This window comes from Periplaneta americana, chromosome 16, assembly GCF_040183065.1.
Source record: "Periplaneta americana isolate PAMFEO1 chromosome 16, P.americana_PAMFEO1_priV1, whole genome shotgun sequence".
Classification (NCBI taxonomy): Eukaryota; Metazoa; Arthropoda; class Insecta; order Blattodea; family Blattidae; genus Periplaneta; species Periplaneta americana.
In genome coordinates, this window is record NC_091132.1 from 75,810,204 (window position 1) to 75,824,900 (window position 14,697).

The window sequence follows — 14,697 nt, forward strand, 5'->3', positions numbered from 1 at the left end:
GTCCTGATTTTGTTAGAACCAATGTTTTGCCCATTTCCCATTTCGGGCATCCCTGTGCTACACCTTCGTAAGTCTAATTAAAAGAGGGTCCTGGAATAAAAATTAACAATGAAATTAGACCCTCTCCGTTATATAGCTGTACTGCTTTTATTTTTAAGAAAAAAAAAAAGGTCTACTCAGTCTGTGACATTTGATATGAGTAATGAAACGACAAAAACCAAAGGAGCAGTACCATTTATATAGGTGCGGCTGCAGTATTTATTATTTCAGTACCGATAATTGCATTCTTAAGTTTTCCACATTAATAGGCTATTAACGTTAATTCAAAATTGTATTTCGTAGTAATTTCGTAACAGTAATGATCGGATTTAAAACTATCCCACACATTAGGATCTTGACACGTCTGTACTCACAGAATCGCGCAAACGATACTGCATGATTGTTAATATGTCCGCTTCATACACATCTTATTGTCGCCTGCCAAACTATGAAATCACACACTACTGGTATGTCACCTCTCACCACAGTTCAGCTGTCGTGTGACTCCTGACGCACATGACTTCATTCAAAATTCGTTTCCAGAAATCGGAAACAACCTTCCGTATATAGTCAAATGCTTTGGATAAATCGCAAAAAATCCCTCCAACTTGCAATTTTTTTTATTAATTTCCTCCAGAATTTTGTCAAACTAAATGTTGCATTTTCCGTGGGTTTACTTTTCCATTATTTATATCTATTAGCTTTCGACTTGCTTTATGATTTATGATGCATCGTGCAAACTGGCACATTGCATGATATATGATGGTATAATAACTTCAGGTAATACACTTCTTTTATCTAGAGTTTTATATCCTCAGATGTCAGGACGCTCATTTCGTTAATTAATAGGCTATAATAGATAATTATTTTTCTTCTATCCGTTGGTAGAATCTTTAACTTGCCGCTATTCATCCGAACTCTACGAGCGTGCTCATAGATGACCCTAAGAGTATTTACTTCATAGCGAGTTAATGGTGAATAATATGAATATTTGTAAAATAAGACTGGGAAAGCCGAAACCTGTTTTTTACGTCGTCTTTATCAATGAATGGAAAATGTGTTATCTTAATTAAGATTAGTATAGAATGGGAAGTAAAGCTGTTTTTGACGCAGGTATCAGCTAATTGAATTTTTGCAAGAATTTCGAACACATGACAATAGGCCTATAGTATTTTCCCTACATACCAAAAATATATCATTAACATTCTTCCGAAGCCGTTAAAGGATTAAGGAGCGCATCTCGACTCTTCAGTCTCAATAAGTTGATAGTGACAACCTTTTGCCAGCCCATACCTAACAGTTCTCTTCATTTCCGCAAGTTTTCAACTAGGGCCTATCTCGTTAAAGTCTTCAGAACCTTCACAACATCAATCAGGAATCAGCTTTTAAATTTTACTGATCCGGTCATCAGATTTGGAATGTGAAGTAAAGTTATTTTTGACGTAGGCTTAAGTATCGGGCTATTTTTTTTAGGCCTATTTCAACATTTATTGTGATTTACAATTGTGAACTGGCTTTTAATATTTTACTTGTAATTTCATCATATCCCGAGGAATTTTTAGACTTTAATTCGTAACAGGTTGAATTTATAGTCTGTCACTATTTCTCTGTACATAGTGCGTGTGTTTTTCAACGAAGCGGTCCGTGGTTCGATTCTTGCCGTGAGTGGAGTTTTATCTTCATTCTACGGGGCTTCGTACTTCACCCTTGTCTTGCTTTCAGACATTCAAATAAAGAAAATCTCATCCAGGGAATTGGCGTCTGGAAAGGTTCCCAAAATGCTGGCTGCGTTTCCAAGTTGGATGGCTATTCCTATTCGTTGCCGTAGGTAATTGGTGCAGTGAGAGTCTCCAGTAACAGTCACCAAACTTCTACCAATTTCGGAAACTAGGTTTTTTGCTTCTTTACACCAGGAGCCTATTGTTTCGACAGAAAAGACGATGAAGATGTAATTGTCTACTAGATGTACGTATTTACGACGTTAACTGCGTACGGCAGATTCTGCTGCAGAGCTTGCGATTTTAAGATACGGTTTGTTTACGGCGATCATCGTCGGACGCACATCGCCGGCGATTATAAACGCTGGCGATGATCGCCGAGAAGTGGTTTCTTTATTGACGCACATCGCTGTAGATTCTCATTTGTTTATTCCTTCATCTACTACATATGGTCAAGTAAATTAATGTAGGCCACGGACATAACCTAAAAATTATAATGAATAAATCCAAGATAATGAAGTTGCTATTTATTATAGAAGAGGGAGATGACGATATTATTATCGAACATGCGTATTATAAAAGGAACAAGCTACAGACTAATGAAATATTCAGGAATAGGTTTACAGAATTCTGTTTTTAACACATTGATAATGAGACATCTTTATAAAAACGCTAAAAAATTTAAGGAATATTTCAGACTCTCACCTGACCAGTTTGATTATGTTTTGGGTTTAATTGAAAACGACAATGTTAAATTACCTACAAATTTTGTCAAGACCCCTGTAACTCCAGTTGAAAGATTGGCAGTAACTCAGGTTATGAACTGATTATTATTATTATTATTATTATTATTATTATTATTATTATTATTATTATGATACTGTATTACATTACATGGCGTATTCAAACCAATAATAAAAAAAAAAATGGCTAAACTAGCGCTGAGGTAGTTCCCTTCGTAATCCGCTTATACACTTCACATGTACGAACATGTGATAGGTTAGGTTTGGTTCGTTTGGGCTTTTATTATGCCTTGTATATACGATCAACTACATCTCTACAAAAAAAAAAAAAAAACCGCTATATTTCAGAATACCGCGTAAGTACTTAGGTACGAAGACTGTGCAAATTAAAAGTAATTAAAACATGTTTTTATTGTTGGTACAAGATAGATAGTTAAATAAAAAATAACTACATAAAAAGAGATAGTTAAAAGACATGTAAAATAAATTTTAAAATGTAGGCCTATATATGCATATAATGTAACAAGATCTACCTATGTACTCGTATACCGTATATAAAAATTGTATGTTGATAAGCGAGTGATGGCTATATGACCCGAGGTCAATGCTGCCATTCAACTTTGTATAATAACGCACTGCAGCCAAAAGATTATTATTGTGGTTATGGCAGCCGAAATCTAGTGCAAGGGAGCTGGTGAAAAACTTACAGAAGAGAGAATTTCCCCCTTACCCAACACTGAACGAAATTCTCTGGGGCTCGGACGTGATAAAAATGTAATATGTAATGTAAGGGTTTATTGTTTAATTTGTTTATTAATTCACAAGCTCATATTGAAAAGAACATTATGTTGTGACACATATTCAATAATAATTTCGTCTTCAGACCGCAAAAAATTACAAAACGTCTTGATTTGTTTTGCAGCCAAAACGTACAGACGTGGTTAACGTGTACAGATTAGATATTCGATATTACAACATGACCTTGTCTAAATATCGATTATTGAACACGAATGCGGCGATGTGCGTCCTGAATTTGCTTCAGAAGCAACCTCCAGCGATCTGCGTCGCGTCCAACGAACTGCGCTGGCGATCTTCGCTGTAAAGAAACCGTGCGCATTCATTTCAACTGCTAGCAACTCCGGCGACAATCGCTGGCGATGTGCGTCCGGCGATGATCGCCGTAAACAAACCGTACCTTTAGAAGTTGATGGCAAGTGGGATGGAGCTAAAGTCAAATACTGTAGAGAGCTAATACCGGAAAGCAACGCGATTGACATGGTGTCGGGCGGCGACACGAGAACACTAGCGCTGTCTAGCGGCTTGGTTTGAACAATGCTTCCAATATGTATTGCTTCAAATACCGTACGAAGCTCTATACTGTATTTGATTGCGTACATATCCAAGAGGGGTTGGGAGGAATTGTGGTAAGCCTGTACAATATTACATGAGAGCTAAAGAAATCATTACAGAACGGTCAGATTTACATTCTCGTTCATTTAATTGTCGTAACTATTGAACGAACATTATGATGCTAATAATAATATTATAAGATGTTCTAAAGAGAGATATCACATTAATGAAAAACAACATTAAAGCTACAGTACAGCTACTGTATATACTTCTTAATTGTCTCATTAACTCTCTATTCTCCAGGCTACTGATGCATTACTTTTTTGGCCTTTCTGTTCTTTTTTCCAGTCACTGTTCTACAACTTATTGTGTCACATTCATTTTTTACAAAACAATTGATCATTACGTTAAGGACCTTATTAACGAAAACATGTTTACAATCTTTACATACTGAATTAGTTTGTTCTATTTGTTTAAAAATAAGGGGCCATTAACTTGGTTTTTACACCGTGTCTGCTTGATGAAAGAATTTTTCTAAAGTGCGTGTGAAATGTTGATCGAATAATTTTAGATAAAGAAACTGAATAACTTGTGGGAATTAGAAAATTAGCACTGTCATACTTTTTATTTGCAATATGCTGATAAATGCCTGTCAAGTTTTCAGATTTCAAACTAGCTAGTTCTAGTTTGCATGTCTCATGTGGTATTCTGCTACAAGCCCACTCTATCACATATGTTAATGAATTATCTGGAATCATACAGTACATTAATCATGATTGTCCTCTTCAAGTTCAGCGGTTTCTACAAAATTGTTTTCTGTTGCTGGATAATCACTGCAGATTCTAAATGAACTTTCTTCAATCTCCTTCTTCGTAACTAAAAAATCACTGACTTCAATTTCACAGTTGCCTTTCTTTGAAGGTGTTAAGAGCTGGCAGCTCATAATTCCTCTGATGGCAGACTTGAATTTACAGCTGTCAGGGGTAATATTATTACCACCCTTTAAACGCACGACAGAGAAAATATTTTCAATACAGTCTTGTGTTATACGTCTTGTAAGCAGGAACCGAAAGTTAAAATTTTGTTCCAGATCTTTCCACAAGTGACGTAGCGCTATTATATTTTGTATCCAACCCTTAAAGCAAGGAGGGTTTGTCATTTTTCGCTCAGAATTTTCAGTTTTTGTAGAGTCGTCCAATGACAAGAAGTAGTTTGTAAAGCCCTGCGTGAGGATTTAGCATCGTTTATGGTCGATGAATTAAAACAGTCAAATCCACGATCCACTAGCTCTATAAACTCAGCTGTTTGATGAGCTTTTTCAGGTAGTGACTGAAACGACACATGAGTTTTTATGGCCTTGCTGACTGAATGACTTAGCACCCAGTCAAACCCTCATGGGCGAGAAAGGTGGAAGTTCTATATGTTTTTGTCTCAAATTTGGGCATAATCGAGGATTCATATCTTTATCCTTATTATACAGTTCAACATGTTGCAACTTGTATACTTCATTTTTGTACGAAAGGTCGTGCCGCTTAAAGTTGTTTCGTACTGACTTAAGAGATGTGGTGTGTCATGGATTTTTTTTATTTTAGTTGGTTATTTAAAGACGCTGTATCAACTACTAGGTTATTTAGCTTCGATGAGATTGGTGACAGCGAGATGATATTTGGCGAGATGAGGCCGAGAATTCGCCATAGATTACTTTCCATTCACATTACGGTTGGAGAAAACCTCGGAAAAAACCCAACCAGGTAGTCAGCCCAAGTGGGGATCGAACCCGCGCCCGAACGCAACTTCAGACCTGCAGGCAAGCGCCTTAACCGACTGAGCCACGCCGGTGGCTGGTGTGCCATCTATTTCAATAAATGGTTTATCAACCTCGCATCCCAATAAATTCCTCATTCTAATATTACTGGCTGCCTGGTCACTAACGACTACTTTAGGAAAATATACACATTTCCTAACCTCGCGGATGGCTTCGGAAAAAGATCCTTTAGAACATCACCGAGCGTGGAATTATTAGATAGGAAATATCGTATTATCTACATGTAGTTGGTTTGCAAGCCCCTAATCATAAATACTAAAGCCTGACTTGCGGGTTTCAATTCTTCACTTTTTGTTTGATTTTGGCTCTCGTACGGTCCAAATTCTACAAAACCATCGAATAAATCTGATTTTACATCATACGAGAAACTTTGTTTCAAAGATATCTCGTCAAGTACAATGGAAACAACTCTCTGAGCTGGTGTCATACTTATCGATTTTATCTCAAGCAGTTGCTTTATTTTCTCATTGAAACCTGGACCAATACCCAATTGTTGCTGCCAATTACGTAAGGAGCGAATAGTCGGCAGACAGAAAGTCTTCCTCAAGTATCGATATGCATTCGGTGAAGCATAATGCAATGCCAGTGCGAAATTTTTGTCATACTTGGTATATCGCCTTCCCATAGGTCTTTTTTTCTTAGCTTCAACTGAAATTTAAGAAATGAATCTTCTACCAGCGATTGATCACATTCTAAAGATGAATGAGATTTTTTCAATTTTTGTACGTCAGCTCTTAGGGTTTGAATGAGTTTCCTTATGTTTTGACATAATTTTCTGCCCATTCCTTAGTTTGTTAGTAAGAAACTGAATTTTTTCTCAGACGAAATTTTTTCTCTTTCAGGAGTTCAGCATTCTCCAAGTTATCTGTAACAAGATAAATTTTGTGCTTTATAAGGCTTACAATATTATATTTCGAAACATTTTGTATTGTAATTATATTTGCTAGCAAGTAACAATTACGATATTAGGGCCAGGAAAAGAAAAATACAACAATCAGGACTTACTTAAAAGTTTGTGACTTTGTAGAATGCATAGATTATATTAAAACAGGTAGTACTGTATCTTACTTTTATCACAGTCTATGTAGACTGTGCTTCTAGCTCGCTGCAGGCAACACAAGAAATGTTTCGATCTCCTCTTGCACGGCCGACCGAGACCCTCTCGTCAACTTATTCAAACCTTTCCGCTTGGAGCGCTGTTAGTCGATGTCGCACATATGAGAGCCAGCTTTCCGGTATTAGTCTCTACAGTATTTGCTAAAGTATCCACGTATGTCGTATCCCACATTAGCGATTTTCCTCTGCTCCATGGGACCAAGGTTAATCCACCAGGGCGCTTTCCATCCGTCAGACTAATCCCAATGGGTTCTAAAATAGCAGGGATACTAGAAGATGTTAATGCTCTCTTGATTATGTTGTTAATTGTTAAATGTCTAAAAAAACGTCCCTTACTCTTGACACAGCTCAGAGCATAATGACAAAGTGTCGACAACTTCCCCAAATACACATTTATGTGGTAGGCAGATTTTGCATCCAAGACGAAGAGCGACTGCAGTCTTAAAAGACAAATGACAATGAAAGAAATGACAAAACAGTATTTCTACTAAGTATAGACCAAGATTACGCTTATCTAGCAATTCTAACATTCTTCCGAAGTCGTTAAAGGATTAAGGAGCGAGTCTTGACTCTTCAGCCTTAGTAAGTCAATTGTGACTACTTTTACCGGCTCATATCTACCTACTGTAACAGTTCATTCCTTTCCGCAAGTTTTGAATTATCTCGTGAAAGTCTTCAGAACCTTCACAACAATGTTAAAGTCAATTTTTTAATTTTGCTGATGAGAGCATCAGAGGTCACTGTAGTGCACAGGGTATATGGAAACATGTCTGCAAAGCAAGAATTTCAGTTTTGTGCTTTAAATGTGCACAAATTTGATCCGAACAAATGTAACATTGTAAAATTACTTTTCGGAACGAAAAGTTACATTTGTGCGGATAAAATTTCTGCACATTTAAAGGACAAAAGTAAAATTCTTTCAGTCATTTATTATCACTGGTCTCTTAAATTGACTGAGCATATCGGGAATTAAATCAATGGCTTTCCCAAAATACGCTACAAATAAAATTGTTTGATATAAAACAATTTTTATCTCGAAAAGGAAGCAAAAATGGGCAAAATTGTGTTTCACTTTTTTTTTTAATAACTTACACTCAGGGACAAAAAAACCCGGACACTTCTATATTTGCTTGTATTTTGTTGCCAACTATTTCAAAATGAAACAAAACCCATTTAAACAAAATAATGTTTCATTTAGCACCTTATACGATAACATTTGAAAAAAAGAAAATCTCTGATGAGAAAATTTACAAAAAATTACAAAGGGCGTATAACTATGGCATCGTTTGGTCTAACTGTTTTTTCATTTTATGGTGCCTTAAACATTAAAAACTCTTTTTAGTAACGGGTATTACCCCCTCTGGCTTGAATAACTGCAGCCATACGTCTTGGCATGCTCTCAATTTGGTTAGCAATGTCTTCTTGAGGAAAGTTCCCATTCTTCGCCAAGTGCTCGCCTCAACTCTTGTAACGATTCTGGTCTCGGTCGTCTATTCTTAACACGCCTTCCCAGCATGTCCCACACGTGTTCAATTGGGTTCATGTCTGGACTCCTTGCTGGCCATGGAAGAACATGGATTCCCACTTCTTGGAGATAATCTCCGACCGCATGGGCAATATGCGGCCGTGCATTATCATGCATTAAAACAAAATTATCGCCTACAAATTGGCCCAAATGGCACAACATGATCAGCCAAACATTCATTTATATACCTATCAGCTGTTATTCTTCCATTTTCAACAAAAACCAACTCTGTACGAGCATCCGTACACACTCCTGCCCAAACCATCACTCCACCACCTCCATATGGCACATTTTCGGAAATGCAATATTGTGAAAATCGTTCTCCCCTCCTTCTCCAAACTCTTTCACGTCCATCAGGTGAGCACAGATTGAAACGGGACTCATCGGTGAACAGAACATAGCTCCACTGTCCATTTCTCCAATCCCTGTGATCATTTGCAAAACGCAGTCGTTCAACTCGATGCATCCTGAGAAGTCTGGGACCAGTTGCAGGTCTACTTGATATCAGTCCACTTGCTTCCAACCTCCTTCTAACTGTTTTGGCCGAAATTGGGCGTCCATGCATGATAACAAATTGCTGGGCTACACTAGTAGCTGGCAGGTTGCGCTCCCTAAGAACTCTCAACACCATATACCTGTCTTCATTTGGATATGTAGCTCTTGGACGACCCGAACCTGGTCTTCTGGTATATTCTAGGGTCTCTCTATACCGTTTTATGGCATCATGGGTTGTGCTTCTAGCCATATTCATAACATTTGCAATGTACGTACACTGCGTCCATCATCTTAAAGGACTACAGCTCGAGCCACATCTTCAGGTCGCATCTTGTTTTAAGACAAATGTTACAACCCCACTTAAACTCAGAAAATGTAAAAATAAAGAAATAACGAATGATAACGATAATGAAGCACAAAATGGTTGAGACAAAATTGTTATAGCTGAGACTCCGAAAGCAAAATTGGAATATTTGGTTGGCTTATTTATAAAACAATCAACAATGTATACACGTCTCCATAAAAACAGATGGCTACCATAATATTGTATGAGAAGATAATGTTTTGCAAAATACCAGCAAATATTAAAGTGTCCGGTTTTTTTGTCCCTGAGTGTATCTCAAAGAATAACCCACTGAAATTAATGACATTACTTATGATTCACTCAGTATATATTTAAAATAATTTTCAAAATAAAGACAGAACAACTTAGTCTACGTATTTCACAATAAAGGAGAAGTATAATAATAATGATAATAATAATAATAATAATAATAATAATAATAAATTAATCTCAAATGTTCGCTTGTTTTATTGCAAGGAGGCCAAATTTCTCAAATATTTATCAATAAATGTCATATGCCGATATTCCAGAAGGCGTAGATAGGCCTAGGCCTATGTATCTATAGGCTAACATCTGCTTTCACAGAAAAATAATTGAATGCACTCATGCAATAAGTTTAATTTTTTTCGCGTGGGAGTTATTTGGCCAAATACCACTCGTGGTGATAATATTCTGCGATAATTTCATTTCGCTTTAAACACATGCTTCATATCACATAATTACTTGTCAACCTTCGGTCTCGAAATAATTATCACAAGAAACATTTGTCAATGACATTATAAAAAATCAGCACGTCTTGTGGTAGTACTGTTTTTAGCAGTCTCATGACTAGCATTATCCTGTGCAATGCCCATAATGCAGCCAAGATATCTTATTACCAAGAGCTTCTGGAAGAAATGAGAAAGTAATGTTTGGTGATTGGATTGGCCCCTTAAAATTATACTTCTGTATGAGAACAATTAAACTGTATTGCTTTGAATGATGACATATATATGGAAGAACGAAAGCAATGAAGGTTACATTCGAAGGAATAACTACTTAAAATATGAGTCATTAAAAACGGCAATGTTCGCCAAACCGGTAGCTACGACGAAATCATCTTTCTGTCACTCAGGTTCTAACAATTCCGCCTATTTTCCCGTTAGGCCTACATTTAGGTTTATTCTTTACTTTTCAGTGCCGAATTGCCTTTGTAATGTTAGCCATCGTGAGAATATCGTCGGTTTAAAAGCAAAACACATTAAGTCAAATATATTCTTTTTGAGAAAATGGCGTTTTTCTTTTGACAAAAAATGAATCCTCAAAATATTATTTTTAGCAAGTTGTTTCCCTTTAAATGTGTTTCATTTTCCAATTCAAAGTTTATACACACATTTGGTGTATTATATACGGCTTTTTTTTTTCTGAAGTAATACTTTTTACTTAATGTGTTTTGCTTCTAAACCAACGATATTAACTGTAGCTATAATTTCATTCACATAGTAACCACCTCAGTCGATTTCGTAGCAGCCATAATTAAATAGTTATCGGTTTGGCGAACATTACCAAAATCATAAACGGAAAGGAATGATGATAATGATGATGGTGGTTGTGGTGGTGAAGCTTATAAAGAAAAAGATTTTTTATGAAGAATATTATGAAGAAGATTACGTCATTATCATAATAATAACTAATAATAATAATAATAATAATAATAATAATAATAATAATAATAATAATAATAATAATGGTGAAGATTACTTATGTCCCAGGCACTATAGGAACTTGCTAAAATACTTTGAAAATGCCATGAATTTATAGCATTGATTAGTAGAAATTGATGTGATCACTGGGAGAGCCCAACCCATCCTAAATACGTACCTTAAGTTACATATACATATACGAAAATCGTAGTGCGTGAATGAAGATTACGACATATTTTGTTAATGTGATGTAATTTGAAGCAGAAACTGCAGTGCGTTTCTATGTCGAAAATTTAGTAATAATACTACACACCTGATCAAACCTAACTTAACCTCTCACATAATACACGCCTAATCTAACCTAACCTGCCACACAATACTACACACTTGTAGTAACATTCCTCACGTTTAGTATCATTTCGTTTGCATGTATTGCCATCCCTGCTACTCTTGTCGAAAGCCATCTAGTGGAAGTAGATCGTGATGCGGGAAGAAAATATGGCCACTTTCATAATATAATTATATTTAGTTCGTTCAGTGTATGTTTTGTGAAATATTAAATGTGTTAATGTAGTGATAATTCCATATATATAGTACAATGAGAATTGGAATGTGTTGTGGCTGTGATAAAAGTGATGAAACTTGGTTTATAGCGCCACTTTGGCAATGATAAAAGTGTGCTATATTCGTTCAGTGGCCGGTGGATACTCTACCTTGTCCATAATAATATTTATTGTTGAGATAATACTATGATGTATAAAACGGTTATCATTACTGACAATATTTCTATGGTGGAAAATACATATTATCATTATCATTATTATTGAAAATGCTAAGTTATGATGAAGATGATAATTCATCCGTTGATGTGAGGTGTTATATTTGTTTTTTTGAAAGATGGGACATGACAGGAGCGTTGCGATCGAAAAAACAACTGGTAGGTCTGTTGCTATGGTAACAACGGTTGAGTTGCCAAACTTACTGTTCCCACATGGCGAGTGCTTAATAGCTCCCTTAGAGACATTTATTGTGCACATAATGTTAGCATTAGCACGTTTCGTCTTTCATTCTCTGTCGATTTTTGTATTGTTTTCTTACCTTCATGTCAATTGTTAATGAATGTTTTAACGTCAGCCATCTTAACGACAATTGCTAGCTTCCATCAGCTGGCAGCGTGGTATTGGCAACATGGCACTGTAGTTTCAAGCTCGGCCGCTTAACTGTCACGTCCCATCTTTCAAAAAAACAAGTATAGTAAACAAATATTTAATTTCTAATAAATTATAAAGAATTCCTTGAATGAAACCGACCTGGAGTTGAAGTAGCTTGTCGTTGGGGTCGAAGGGGCTCTGCCAAATGACGCCGACGCTGAGGGTTGCTGTGATCAAATAGCCGACGTCCTTGCCGATTCGGGGTCCGGCTTCGTTGAGCAGCACGGTGCTTTCCAGCCGGTAAGCATGTCCCGCCCCCAGCTGAAATTGTCGGGACACGGCCGCCGACCCTGCGGCTGGAGACGAGAGAAGCACGAAGCCGTAACACAACATCAGAGGCCACAGTAGCAGCAGCGCAGCCACTGTGCGCAACATGCCGGCAGTCACTCCCCCACGTGCGGGGCCCCATTCATCAACTCATTACCATTTTAGATTGTCACTTCCAAAATTTGCCATAATTAAAGTTCAACGGGGAGTCACTTCAACCTCTGATTAAGTTCATCTGTGGATTGTAAACCTACGACATTTTACATAAAATAACTTCAGTTGTACCTTTGAATTAACTCTCTTGAGCAAACTGTCTCTCTACGTTGAGCCTTCGATATTTGTTCTGCTTCCAGATGTTTGTCTAAAAATCACGTGTATTGATTGCATTTCTGCAACGGTTGTTCTGTCATTATTCTACTTCTGATAGGAAGGGGCTGTGGTTTCCATATAAGTAACGACCCAAAAATCAATTGAGGGGTTTGCCGGAAAAAGGGCGTATACGTCAATATGGCGAATTGAGATACATGAAATCTAAGATTTTAAAACGCACCTGAATAAAATGTTATACACGCACGCAGCACTGTCCTACAGATATGTACGGTACAATGAAAACAAAAATTTCACTACTATAATTATTCACTACATTTTAAACAGTTTTCCCGAAGAAGGGCGTATAGGTCTATCCGCCTTTCTTCTGGCAAAGCCCTCAATTATGAAGGTGCCTGACGTAGGGTCACATGAAGGTATTACCACAGTCTAGTAATTATATACAGTCACGAAGCTCAATACGTAGTAAATATGCATCCATAGATAGTTGCTAACCACTAGGATCGCTACTATCGCCTCATTACAGACAATGCGAAATAGTACTGGCACAGTCTATTGTTCCTAGTACCCTCAACAACTCAAGCTTCGTGACTGTATATACTGGACTGTAGTATTACGGAGAACTCGTTAGCTAAAATAAAAATACAAATTTGTATTAAAATTAAGAATTGCTGGTTTTGTATGACGTTCTATATGCCCAGTAAACACCATACAGCACTGCAGATACCACTTGTTTGCTGACGATTTACAGATCTATATACACTTTCGTCCTGATGAACTAACTGACGCGATGGCCACAGTGAATGAAGACAAACTGTCTATGGGCTCAAAAGTTTGAATTGAGGTTAAACCCAGAAAAATCGCAAGCAATTGTAATATGACATCAGCGCTTGCTCAGCACAATTAGCCACAAAATCATACCGAGACTGTCAATAAATTGACCGTTTATTAATTATAGTGACACTAAAAAATCCTGGATTATTAATGGACAGAGATTTAAATAGGAATAGCAAAGTAACTCACATCTGTAAGAAAGTATGTTCATATGCACTATAAAACTTCCCATATTAATTTCCCATAGCATGAAACATTTCTCTCATACATATAAAGTATTTAACCTTCAAGGAATAAAACATGGTAATATGCAAAAATCCGCCCTCTAATAATTACTCGTATATTTTCTTCAAAATCCCCCAATATGACTTATTGAATATCTCCCGTTCTCCTGGAATACGCATTCCAAAATTTAACTAAAAGTGTTACTTCTCTCAAAACTCGTTCACAAAGAACACAATGATACTAGACTTTTATGTTCAACTTCCCTTTCTGATTCATCTCTCAATAGCCCCCAACCCTGCGTATGATAATGTAATGCAGTGATCAAGAAAATACGTTAAAATTAAATCCGTTATTAGTTCACACCTCAATGCCACTTTTTACGTTTCTTTACCATTTTTATACAATCAGTAGTGGAAAATAACGCGTAGTCTGGACACATATGGTGACACGTTGAATTAATAATAATTTCTTAAGAATCTTTTGCTCAATAAAGAATAACAAAATATTATTTACAGAAAGCATGATATCTCAGTGTGGAGGATGGTCTTATTTGACACCAAGTTGTTATACAAAGCAAAGTTTTTAAATGACCCAGCAGATATAATGAAACTGCGTCCTCCTTTGCCCGGTTTATGTTCACGATCTCATTCTCTCTGTAACAATCAAGCCGTAAAGTCGGTCGAATTTGTAGTCTTTCTCCAATTATCACGTCTATAGCGAGACCGCATATTGAAACAAATGGACTGCTTGAATTTCTCTTCCATTTCGCTACATTTTTTGGCTAGATTTTTGAAATACTCATATTAAAATGCGGTTTATAAGCTTCCTTGGATTTATCGGCTGCGGTAATACTGTTGATTTAGACATACAGCTCATAAATTTTGTCAAGACACTCGCGATGCGCAGTAGGGGAACAGCGTTTCTGTGAAGGGGTAGGAGTAGAAGGGAAGGTCGGGCGTATGTCTACCGAGTTCAAGGTAAAGGCTAACCCATTCCC

General features: G+C 36.8%; 1 protein-coding gene across 4 annotated transcripts in view; it reads right to left on the reverse strand.

Moving 5' to 3' along the window:
- Mtp (microsomal triacylglycerol transfer protein) overlaps positions 1-14,697 on the reverse strand; it is a 133,003-nt gene that overhangs the window by 31,162 nt on the left and 87,144 nt on the right. For all 4 annotated transcript variants that reach the window (XM_069849621.1, XM_069849619.1, XM_069849620.1 and 1 more), the window contains one exon: positions 12,147-12,343. In XM_069849621.1, the coding sequence (XP_069705722.1) occupies positions 12,147-12,343 (197 nt within the window). The remainder of the gene's footprint in view (positions 1-12,146; positions 12,344-14,697) is intronic.